The sequence below is a fragment of the Arvicola amphibius genome, chromosome 15 (assembly GCF_903992535.2).
Source record: "Arvicola amphibius chromosome 15, mArvAmp1.2, whole genome shotgun sequence".
NCBI lineage: Eukaryota > Metazoa > Chordata > Mammalia > Rodentia > Cricetidae > Arvicola > Arvicola amphibius.
Genome location: NC_052061.1, coordinates 31,876,004 through 31,888,446, shown reverse-complemented (window position 1 = coordinate 31,888,446; position 12,443 = coordinate 31,876,004). Strand labels below are relative to the sequence as shown.

Below are 12,443 nucleotides of genomic sequence, written 5' to 3'. Positions count from 1 at the left end.
TAAAATAGAATTATATTCTTTTCCTCCTTCCATTCCCTCAGGTCTCCTCACCTAACCCTTCTCATAGCCCCTCCACTCTCAATATTGTGTTTATATGTGTGTGTTTGCACAAATATATAAATACAGATACAGCCTGCTGAGTGTTGTTGTTAGTGTGTGTATGATTTTAGGGCTCATTTATTTATTAAATACATAAAATGAAAAAGAAATAGGGAAATATTCCTAACAAAAAATGGTATTTTATTCCCATTTTAAGTTATTTCCAAGGTGGAGAATTGAGCATTGCAGTCTGGATGGAGAGAAAGCTAGATAGGTTACAGGAAGCGTGGCGGTATTCTAGGCCTTTGTGGGTCCTCTCTCGGCAGGCTGTGTCAGGTTGTGGCATGCCGCTTTCTCTAACTCGCTTTCACTGTTGATTTACCCAAAGGTTTCCAAAATGCCAGCGTTCCTTCGCTCTGCCCTCCATATTTTGTTTTCTGAAGATTCGACAAAGCTCTTTGTGGCAACAAATCAAGGGTCTCTGCATATCATTCAGCTGCTGGAAGGAAACTTCAAGCATTTGCATACTTTCCAGCCTCAATCAGGTGGGATTTCTAACCCAGCAGGGAATTCTCCGTCTCTGGTGACTTTTCCTCTTTAGACCTCGGTGCCAGGGTGCCTGCTACTCTTTCTTACCTTGCAGATACACTTGCTCACATGTTTGCCATTTGAAGTAGGAGGAGATCTCTGGCAGATGAAGACTCTCGATGAGCTCTGAAATGTTCCTCACACCTACTTCTTTCTCACTGGGCTTTTGATTCCTTATTTGGACCAGAGGAGTTTCATCATCCTTAGGTTTGTTGGCAGAGTTAGGAAGAAAGTAAAAGTCATCTGCAATCCTGACACCAAATGACTCCCCTTAGTGTTCTGGTGTTTTCTGGTGCTTCTGTGTAGAGATTTGGGGAACATGCTACCTTTGTTTTTATGAGATGTTTATTTAAGATGAAAATATTGTTAGGCTTATAGCTTTATTTGGGATCCTTTGTGCTTGTGACTTTTTTGTGTTCCCTAAGAACATAAGATTGCGTCAGGTGACTATATATACTAGCCAATGCTGAGTTAACTGTTGGCTTCAACGTCTTATCCAGTTACGTTGGTTGTTGAATACATTCCACGATCCTGTCCCTGTTCTTGCCCTGGCATATAGCTACTTCATTACTGTTTTAGGTTCCCATCAGCCTGGACTGTAAGTATTTAACATTAACTCATTGAAAAGCTGCTTTATGCCAGGCATGGTGGTGCACAACTTTAGTTCCAGCCCTTGAAAGGTAGTTTGAGGCCAGCCTGGTCTACAGAGTAAGTTTCATGTTAGCCAGGGCTACATAAAGAGACCCTGTCTCATATCCGCCCCCCCCCCCCAAAAAAAAAAAGTAGCTGCTTCAGAAGAAGCTGACCATTCAGGAGTTAGATGAGTTAAAACAACAGTATTTTTTATTTTTATTATAAATCTTAGACTATCTTGCCATTACCTTCTCTTTTCCCTCTTTCAAGAGATGGTTTATGACCTGTTGTAAGGCTTTTTTCATTGTTTGGGATTGTTAAATGCAGCACATATTTTAGCATATAATGTCGATGTCTGATTTTCATTTTGTCTTAATGTTACAGATTGATTCAAAACCCTTTGACAGAGGTGTCTCATCTGTTTCCCATAGTGTTAAACAGACAGCAGGCACTTAATAAATTAAATATGTGCTTCAAGACTGTTAAACATGTATCCCTAACTGTAATTTTAAAACATTAAAAAGGAAAAAGTAGTCTGAAATAGTTAACTTAGGGTGTGGTTTTAGTACATGACTCGGGTCTGAACCAGTGATGCCTCTAGTTTTATCTTTCTGGATTCTCTTCACACAAGAGACAATAGTATTTATATTTATAATATATATTTATATTTTTTTTTGCACCACATCTCATGATGTAGACCTAACTGGCCTTAAAGTTGCTGTATAGACCATGCTAGCCTCGAACTCATATTCTTTACCTCCTGGGTCCTAGGATTAAAAACTTATGCCACAAAAAACTAAAAAAAAAAAAAAAAAAAAAAAAACAACCAAAAAACTTGTGCCACCATGCTTAACAATCACTAATTAAAGTTTAAAAAGTAGGGAAAGCATAGTTACCTAACATTTGGAGGCTGAGGCACATGGATCCTAAATTTAAAGAAGCTGTCTTGGGCTACAAAAGTAATTTCCTGTCTCAAAAATATATATTAAAAATTGGTTAACATTTAGAATTAATTTGCAAAACTCTAGTAAAGTCTTCTATAAATGATTTATAGCCATGTGGGTTTCTCATTGGTTTCTCCAGGGCGGGGCAGGCTGTGGGTGCCTAATTCAAGAACTTGTTTCTTCTGTCCTCAGGGACAGTGGATTCTATGTGTCTTTTGGCAGTCAGTCCAGATGGGAATTGGCTAGCTGCATCAGGTACCAGTGCTGGAGTCCACGTATACGATCTGAATCATCTAAAGGTGAGCATCAGAGTTCATAACCATACAGGAAGCTGGTGCTAGGCAGATCAAAATGACCTGGAAATTTACTAGGCTTTTCTTTTTTTCTTTTTTCTTTTTTTTAAGAATTTTTCCTGCTTTAGATTTCTATTTTAGAATTCTTTAGAACTGCCGGGCGTAGATGGTGCATGCCTTTACTCCCAGCACTTGGGAGGCAGAGGCAGGCAGATCTCTGTGAGTTCAAGGCCAGCCTGAACTAGTTCCAGGACAGGCTCCAAAGCCACAGAGAAACCCTGTCTTGAAAAACGGGGGGGCGGGGGGGGGGGGGGAGAGGACACAAAAAACTTTAGAACTGCAACACTGTACTAACATAATATTAAAATCACAAAATATTAAAATTGAAAGAATGGTATAAGCTATACTCAAACTTACTTTAGGGATTTATATGTGATGAATCCATTTCCTGACTAGGGAGATATATAGCTCAATAGCAGAGTACTGACCTAGCATTCATGGTACCCTAAGGTCAGTCCCCAGTACCATACAGCAGACAAATAACAGCAAAAAAATGATTTGAAAAAAAAAAAGACAAAAGTGATTTTAGATTAGATAGAACCAGAAATTTAAGGCGGATATCACCGTTGGGGAGTCCTTCTGAATCATATATCACGGTTCTGTCCCTAACATTGACAAAAACCATGTTTCTTTCTAATGCCCACAAACATGCTTTATAGTTGAACCCAAATGTCCATTCTTTGGCAATACTTTTTTTTTTAAAAACCAACCAGTATAGAGCTATGTGTTCTCAGTACAGTGGTATATTTGGGTGATTCATATTGACACATTTACTCAGAGAAAACTGCTCTTGAGTTTTCTGGAAATGCTCTATTTTGTAAGCAGTTAAGCATAATCTGTTTGTTTCTTTGAGAAAGGTCTTCACTGGCCTAGAGCTCACTATGTAAGCCAGACTGACCTCAACTCAGATCCACCTGCCTCTGCCTTCCAGAGGAGAATTAAAGGCCTTTGCCACCACACCCATCCAAAATTTTCTTTTTAATGAAATTAAAGTAATTTGTTGTTGTTGAAATGCCTGAACTTCCATAGGATGCTTTTGAGTTCCAAAGAACCTTATTTCAAGCACCTGACTTGGGCTTAGGGTTTTGTGTAGTAGTGGAGTGCATGTTTAGGACTCAAAGCCTCGTCCAGAAAACAATGAAGGAGCAATAATAAACTACAAAAGTTTCTGACATCTAGCTTCCTTTTGTTCTCCTTTGTCTGTGTGTGTGTGTGTGTGTGTGTGTGTGTGTGTGTGTGTGTGTGTGTGTGTGTGCGCGCATGTGTGTGTGCGTGCATGCGTACGTGTGCGTACGTGTGCGCGCGTGTGTGTGCGTGCGTGCGTGTGTGTGTGTGTGTATGTGTGTGTGTGTGTGTGTGTGTGGTGGTGGTTGAGACAGGCTCTCACGGTGTAGACCTGGAACTGACACTGCCTGCCTCTGTCTCATCACCATGTCCCGCTCACCTAGCCTTTCCTGAAGGAGGATGAGACACACACACACACACACACACACACACACACATATATATATATATATATATAGCCTTGTCCCTTGTCTTTCTCCCCAGCTCCACTGCACAGTCCCTGCTTACAACTTTCCAGTGACTGCTTTGGCCATCGCCCCCAACACCAACAACCTTGTCATTGCTCATTCTGACCAACAGGTAAGAGATTCTAGTGCTTTCTTCCAGTTCCCTTCTGCTAGATAGTTTATGTGAGTGAGGCTTCCTTGTGTGACTTGAGCCCATCTCATAGGCCAGCAGAACCCACTGGTTTGATGGGCACAGCTTGCGTTGCCGTTCTAGAGCTAAGAAGCACAAAGTGATGGGAGAATTTTGAAGCATTCTGCTAATCCCTGCCACCACCTCCACTACCCACACACAAGATTTCTCTGTGTAGCCTTGGCTGTCCTGGAACTATGACCAGATTGGCCTTGAACAAAAAGATCCACCTACTTCTGCCTCCTGGGTGCTGGGATTAGACTTGTGCCACCACTATCTGACTATACTCTACTTATTTAAACTAGAGATAACATGGGCCCAGGTATTAAACTAGATATGAGATGTAATAAAATTTTGGAAGTAACCTAAAAATGTTTGGTTTGCTTTCATGAGAAAATCAGACCTTACCAAAATTCAGGTATCTGATCTCAGCCGAAGTGAGAGCTTCCTCCACAGCACTTCTTATGCCAAGTTGGGACGAGGTAATTCTGTCCAATGCTGGGGCTGTAGAGCACATTATGAACTCATCAGTGCTTGTGTATTCTCGTCTGTAAAATGTGGGTGATAGCCTCGAGTACACTGTACCGGACTGTTGGAAAGAGTCAGCGTATCTGGGAAGCATATTTGATTAGATTGCTAAGCAGATGATGCTTACTGTTTTGAAACAGTTTTTACTTTTTTTTTAAATATTTATTTATTTATTGTGTATACAATATTCTGTCTGTGTGTATGTCTGCAGGCCAGAAGAGGGCACCAGACTTCATTACAGATGGTTGTGAGCCACCATGTGGTTGAACTCAGAACCTTTGGAAGAGCAGGCAATGCTCTTAACCACTGAGCCATTTCTCCAGCCCCAGTTTTTACTTTTCATGCATGCACACGATATCCAAAAAATGCTTTCTCACTTTCCTGGGTTTTTATTCTTGACCAAGACTATTCGAAGGTGGCACCTTAAGTGTCTTTGTCATTGAAACTGATGCCCTCTGAGTTTAGTGGCAGTGACCTATAATCCTATCATGTGGAATGTTGAGGCAGGAGGATCACAAGTTTCAAGCCAGCCAGAGCTGAACTGTAAAGCTGTGTCTCAAACAAAAATTTCAGGTGACTTGTTGTCTATAACTTACCTTTAACTAAAAGAGTTTTTCTTGAGTGATGATAAAATGTAATGCTAAGGCAGGCCGTGGGGCACGCCTTTAATCCCAGCACTGGGGTGGGAGCACGTAGATCTCTGTGAGTTTGAGGCCAGCCTGGTCTACAGCAGCCAAGGCTACACAGAGAAACCCTTCCTTAAAAAAACAAAAACAAGCTGGGCGGTGGTGACGTGCACCTTTAATCCCAGCATTTGGGGGGCAGAGGCAGGCTGATCTCTGTGAGTTCAAGGCCAGCCTGGTCTACAAGAGCTAGTTCCAGGACAGACTCCAAAGCCACAGAGAACCAACAACAACAAAAAATGTAATGTTAAAATATGGCGCCTTAAGGTTTGCTAATATTTGTGGTTAGGAGAACCCAAGGGAGCAGGAGCCTCTGAGCTCCGTGGGTACACATGTGCACTTGCTTGGTGTTGTGTTCTTCAGGTATTTGAGTTCAGTATCCCAGACAAGCAGTATACAGAGTGGAGCCGAGCTATCCAGAAGCAAGGATTTCACCACCTATGGCTCCAAAGGGATACTCCCATCACACACATCAGCTTCCATCCCAAGAGACCGATGCACATCCTCCTTCATGATACCTACATGTTCTGCATCATTGACAAGTCCTTGGTGAGTTCCGAGACTTCTTTATTTAGGAATCTGTGTGTGTGTGTGTGTGTGTGTGTGTGTGTGTGTGTGTGTGTGTGTGTGTCTGTGTTGCCCACAGAGGCCAGGAGAGTGTTTCAGATCCCTTGGAGTTGGAGTTAACAGATGGTTGTGAGTATCCTGACATGGCTATTAGGAGCAGAACCTAGACCCTCTGCAAGAATAGCAAATGCTCTTAACTTTTCCAGCCCCATTTTGTTTTGGGTATTTTTGTGACAGGATGTTTTAGCCTGGCCAGCCTGACATTAAATTTACAGCAGTCCTCCTGCCTCTGCTTCCTGAGTGCTACTGGAGTTAGTAGCACACCCTACCTTTACTTAGGAGTTTTTAAGTTTAAAAATGCCTGATTAGATAGAGGAAGGAGCCTCCAAATGAGAACTGCTCAGAGGATAGGATAGGCGCTTTTGTTTGGCACGCTCTTGGGTAAGGGGCTAGCCTTTATGGACTAGATTTTGCTGCTGTAGTTATTTCTCTATCTGGCTATTCAACATAGAAACCTATGTAGAAAAGTGATTAAGTTGGTATTCAGAAGATGACCCTTGTCAGGGAATATCTTTGAGCTGACTGACTCACTTTTAACTTCCATTGTCGTGTTACTGAGTAAAGTAGTTTCATTAAAGGAGACACCCATGGATGTTTTGTCCACCCTACCCCTTAGCTGAAGACAACTTCAAAAAGTTGGTCTTTGTGTTTTGAGAAAAGTTTAGTCGGGAAAACCCCAGCATCGGTGACTGTTATTTAAGTAGGGACACAAGTGTTTCCTTTAGTTTAAAATGCTGGCTGCTGTTTTGATTCTTCCCAAATATACATCTTTTCTGGGTAGGGCCTTTCTTTCCTAGGAGGCCTGTGGACCACAGCCATGGCTGTACTGCACTTTGGGTTTCAGTTATACCCAACACCAGCTGTTGTGTGGATCTGTGAAGGTGGGGGTGGAAGGTGCGTGGTACCACAGCAGATGGCTCTCAAGGAGGTGTGCACAGGGATGTGTCACTGCAGCTCATCTCCTGGGCCCTGTGTCCTGGGATGTGGGAAGCAGAGCTGGTGACAAGTCACTGCTGTGAGTGAGTGGCCCAGGAAGAGCCCTCCCACTCCCTCACTTGTCTCTAACTCAGCCCAGAGGCTTTCTCCCAAGTGCTGCTGATGAGTCCCTCATGCCCTTGTCTAAGCAAAGCTGGTTCCCAGGGAAGTGAGAGATGAAGTGCATCATTTATTTGGCCATCTCTTGAAGTGTCGGTGACATCACTGGGGGTGGTTTATGGTATTTTCCCTGGGGGAGAACCTTCACCACTTGGCCAGTGTACTGGATATGGCTGTGGGGGGAGGAGTAGAGAGTGCAGTGTCTGTGTGGCTAAGATCCTGCACGCGTCCATTTGGTCTTGTCTTACAAAGGGCTACTGACAAAACTGGCCCAAAGCTTTTGTCTTTAATTTTGCCATGTAGTATGAAGCCCGTTCTTACTCATTCTGCCCATGCATGATCCCTTTTGCCTGAGACATTTTTATATGACCTTAAGTATATTAAAGAAGAACTATTATCAAAAAAAATCATTTTTTAAAAATTTGTGTGTGTGTGTGTGTGTGTTGTGGGGGAGGTTTGAGGCAGGTTTCTCTGTGTAACAGCCCCACAACAGCTGTCCTAGGACCACTCTTGTAGATCAGGCTGGCCTTGAACTCACAGAGATCCACTTGCCTCTGCCTCCCAGGTGCTGAGAGTAGTGGGCTGTTCCCAGCACCCTTGAGATGGTTTATAACCAGGATCTGGCTGCTGTGGGCACCAGGCACACACATGGTACAAATACATACATGTAAGCAAAACATTCATAAACATAAAATAAATCTGTTTTAAAAGTGGGCTGGTGAGGTAGCCCTTCGGGTAATGGCACTTGCCACCAGACCTAACACCCTTAGTTCTATCCCTTGAACCTAAATGGGGGAAAGAGAGAATTGACTCAATGTAAGTGTGTGCATGATGGGGTTGGGCTGTGTGTGCCCCTGCATGTGTGGAAGTCAGAGGTCAACTTGTGAAGTTGGTTCTCCTTTCAGACCTTCATGTAGATTCTGAGATTTGAACCTAAGTGTCCAGGCTTGCATAAGAAATACCTTTTCCAGTTCACATGTTTGATTTTCTATTAAATTTTGGTCATTTTACATTTGGAAACCTTTCCTTTGTCAAGTTTTCATGATCCTACATCCATTTTATATGGCCCTCCTACGGGATAGTGATCCATGGGTGAAAAACCTGAGGGCCTAAGACATACACAGTTGTGCGTATCTGTAATACTAGCCCTCAGGAGGATCAAGAGAACTACAATGATACTTTGTCTCAAAAAAACAAAACAAAACAAAGAGTGAACTGGGTTCATAAAGGGCAATGAAAGTAACGTTTTACTCTTCTGTTTTTATGGTGCTAGGATCAAACACCAGGTCTTAAAAATGCCAAGCAATAAAGTAATAGTTCAAATAGTATGTCTTGTGGTTCAAGCCTGTAGTCCCAGTCACCACAGAAGACTGGGGCAGGAGCAACACAAATTCAAGGGCACAGAGTGAATTCATGGGCAGCCTGGGCACCTTAGTGAAACTCTCGTGAAGTAATAACTGAAAGATTGGCGATGTCGTTCAAGTACTCCTGTGTGTGGGTACCTAGACTTGACCCCTATACCACCCAGTGAATAAATAACATATCTTTGTCTTTTAGCCACTTCCAAATGACAAAACTGTGCTCTATAATTCACTTCCTCCAAAAAATGAATCAGATGTCTTCCTGAGGCGCACAGCCCATGCATTTAAAATTTCTAAGATATATAAGGTAAACAGTTCTTTTTGTATTTTGGATGGTTGCTTCCCTGGGATGTTATCAAAATATAATAACTAGCAATTGAGAAACTAGTATATTTTCCTTTGCATGTAGAGACCCTGACTTGGTGGAGACTAGTAGCCTTGAAGTTATCTGTATCTGTAGCTGTGCTTCATTGCTTTTGACTCAGTAAGTTAGAGACAGGCAAATCATACTTCCTTATGTGAGAGAAATTTGTAGTAATCTTGGTGCTCATGTGGGGTTTCTTAATATGACTATTCTTCTCTGTGAAACTTCTGATTAAAGAATGTTTTAAGGATTAAAATAAAAGTAATGGAAATTATTGAACTTCCATGATTTTCTTTTTTCTGGAGAATATTCTCAGTGTCTATAAAACCAGTTGTCCATTGAGCTTATGCTACTACGACTGTCTGGCCCAACTCAGGTTCCCCTGTCATACTCCTCCTAAGCCAGCTCCACTGAAGTGCTGGCTTTCCACCATGCTGAGTCCAAGAGCAGGGAAGATTGGAGTCTTGCCAGCACTGCAGTTACTCTGTTGAGCTGGTGGCGAGTGACTCCCTGGTGATGTCACTGTTCTCTCTCCGCAGCCCTTACTCTTCATGGATCTCTTGGATGAAAGGACCCTTGTGGCAGTAGAACGACCCCTGGACGACATCATTGCTCAGCTCCCACCACCCATCAAAAAGAAGAAATTTGGAACTTAAAAACAGGGCATTGTGTGTGTCTTTTCTTGAACTGTCTACCCTGTTGTTGCTGTTGTTTGTTTGTTTGTCTTCCCCAGAATCATGATAATAAAGCAGACTTACTCTTTAGGACTAGTCACCGTAAACATTATTTTCCAGAATAGTGGGCAGGAGTGTCCTCTCATTGAGTGAAGCAGAATGGAAGGTCTCTGTAGGCCCCAGCGGCTTGGCTCTCGGGAACAGCACTTGCCACCCAAGCCTGATAAGACCATTAGATCCCCAGAACCTACGGCTGAAGGAGAGAACCATCTCTGGAAAGTTGCCCTCTGACTTCGTGTGTGCTATACATTACACAAGCACACGATAGTATTTGTAGCTGCAGTAGTGAACTGAACTAGTTACAGACTCATCCTGCCTTTTTGGAATCTTGTCTGTTCTTGGACTATATAGTCTCAGGAAAGAAGCTAGTCCATGCTATTTGTTCCGAGGAATCCAAGAACTGGGGTATCACTGTGTATTAGCCTGCAGCCTTCAAGCATCACCCTGGAGGGTGCTAATAGCCATGATCCACTTCATAGTTCAAGGAATAACGTCAACTGCAGCATCATAAATTCTCCATCTGAAAATTAGATGCCATTGGAGTCACAGAGCTGGGGGTCTACCATGTACAAGGCAAGGCTCAATCCTTAGTGCCACGTCAAGCAAAAAGATGCTACTAGTCCTTTTGTCAGCCATACGGCAGCTTCAGAAGGTAAGGAAGCATTGGGCAGGGATTTTGCTGGAGAGTGAGAATCAAGGTGGGGACCTGTGAGGCAGCCAGGCGTGTATGTCACTCTCTGCTCTGTCCGCTTTGACATTGTTATTCCCAGGGGTGTTCTCAACTAACCAGTTGTGACTGTGCTCTCTAAATTAAAACGTGAAGAACAGTAGTTAATCTGAGCCAAGCAGACCGATTTCTTTACCATCTCAGTGGTTGTACGTAGAGTCTTCTGTGGTTAGGAAAGGATGTGGGCTCTAGCAGCATCACGTAAAGTGTTGGGGGAAAGCATTCTGCTGCACTGAACCCCCCACTCTCTAGTCTGAAAAGAAAAAAGTGAGAATTTAAGGCAGATCTGTGGGGAGCAGTTTAACAGGATGGAAGAGATCATGTACAGTCACCAGCTTCTGCTTAGCCTGTTTAGGGCTTACAGTGAGTAGGTTCTCTTTGGTTGGTTGGTTTGGTTTTTTGAAATGGGACAGGGTTTCTCTGTGTAACAGTCCTGACTGTCATGCAGTAGACAAGGCTGACCTCGAACTCACAGAGATCCTTCTGCTGCCTCCCAAGTGCCAGGGATTTTAAAGGTGTGCACCATCCACTCGTAGTGGGTGGTACACACCTATAAGTCCTGGCACTTGGGAGACAGAGGCAAGGAGGAGTGCAAATTCAGGGCTAACAGGCTGAAGGATGAACGCCTATCCCACAAACGAGATACAGAGGTGTTCCAGGCTAGCCGGGGCTATGTAGTGAAATATTTTCATCGTCCCCTCCAAAAAAATGTGGTTAAGCCAAAATTCAAAGTGGGTTGTGGTGGCACACACCTTTAATTGGAGGCAGAGACAGATGGATCTCTGAGTTTGAGCATGGTCTACAAAATTTGGGACAGTGAGAAATACACAGAGAAACCCTATCTCAAAAAACAAGACCAGAGTTCAAAGCTGGGTGTGGTAATGCATGCCTTTTATTTTAACATGTATCAAGCATAGTTCTGATTTGAGGCCAGCCTGGTCTACTTAGTGAGTTCCATGATAGCCATGGCTACACAGAAATCCTGCCACAAGAAAGACCAGAGTTCAAGTTACTAGTCTGCACTGAATGTGAAGAGTCAGGCTAGGATGTTGCAAGACTAACCTCACTCGGTTCTCTCTGGCTCTAGAGCTGTAAAGTCAAGGGGTTCATGTTAACTGGAAGCTAGTTTATGTATGGTTCAGCCTACTTAACTGTCACTGTGGTGCTGGGGCTGGAACAGCCTGAACAGCTCGGAATGTGTAGTAAGTACTGTGCCACTGAGCTATACCCCCAGCCCACTGACCCGGACTTGAAACCTCTTGATTGTTGAGGATATGTTTCTGATGGAGAGGGCTCAGAGGGAAGTAATACTTCTGAAAGTGGCAAGCATTCTTTTGCAAGGTTTCCAGGCAGCGATTTGAACTTCCATAAATGGTATGGGAAATAAGAGCTTTAGGCCTTGAAAGTCTTCCTAAGTAGAGAACTGGATACAAACAAATGAAGCCCAAACGGATTGGGGCAAGTCAGAGAAATTAGGCGAAGGCAAGATAAACCGGTGTTAAATAACATTAGGTGCACATTTCCCACACAGGTTTTGTGTAACCGGCTGTTGGAAGAGTTTCATCTTTGGCATCGTTTGTAACGTGCTGCTTTTACTTGAGTTCTACAGAAAAATTCTGACCAGAGACTGGCCTAGACATGGTCTTTTTTGCCAACACTACTCAGATGGTTTAATAACTCATTTCTCCCATATAGTGGCAGGTAATCTGATCTCTTTGCCATGGAAATAACAAAACATAGACTAAGAATAGCTAAAACTTTGGAATATGGAATACCGAAAGTTAGAAACCATCCAGTTCTGGAGTTTTGGTAAGCTTATTTTTTAGCATCAAAACTTTGTCCAGGCCAGGCATGGTTGTCCACCTCAAAGGCAGAAAAAGAAAATCGGGGGTTCAAGGCCGGCTTCTGCTGCTCCTCGAGACCTGCCTGTTTCAAGGCCGGCTACTGCTGCTCCTTGAGACCTGCCTGTTTCTGCCATTTGGGTGTTAGAATTTTTTTCCTTTAATGTGTCATGCAAATGATTCCTCAAAGAGATACATGATCCTGTTTTGTTTTCTTATAAGTTT

At 43.1% G+C, this 12,443-nt stretch overlaps 1 protein-coding gene across 3 annotated transcripts in view; it reads left to right on the top strand.

The window, feature by feature from the left end:
• Utp4 (UTP4 small subunit processome component) overlaps positions 1-9,680 on the top strand; it is a 30,293-nt gene extending 20,613 nt beyond the window's left edge. For all 3 annotated transcript variants that reach the window (XM_038312251.2, XM_038312250.2, XM_038312252.2), the window contains exons 11-16: positions 428-584; positions 2,397-2,503; positions 4,106-4,201; positions 5,833-6,018; positions 8,749-8,859; positions 9,456-9,680. In XM_038312251.2, coding sequence (XP_038168179.1) covers positions 428-584; positions 2,397-2,503; positions 4,106-4,201; positions 5,833-6,018; positions 8,749-8,859; positions 9,456-9,572 — 774 coding nt within the window. In that variant the 3' untranslated portion in view covers positions 9,573-9,680. The remainder of the gene's footprint in view (positions 1-427; positions 585-2,396; positions 2,504-4,105; positions 4,202-5,832; positions 6,019-8,748; positions 8,860-9,455) is intronic.
• The last annotated feature ends 2,763 nt before the right edge of the window (positions 9,681-12,443 follow it).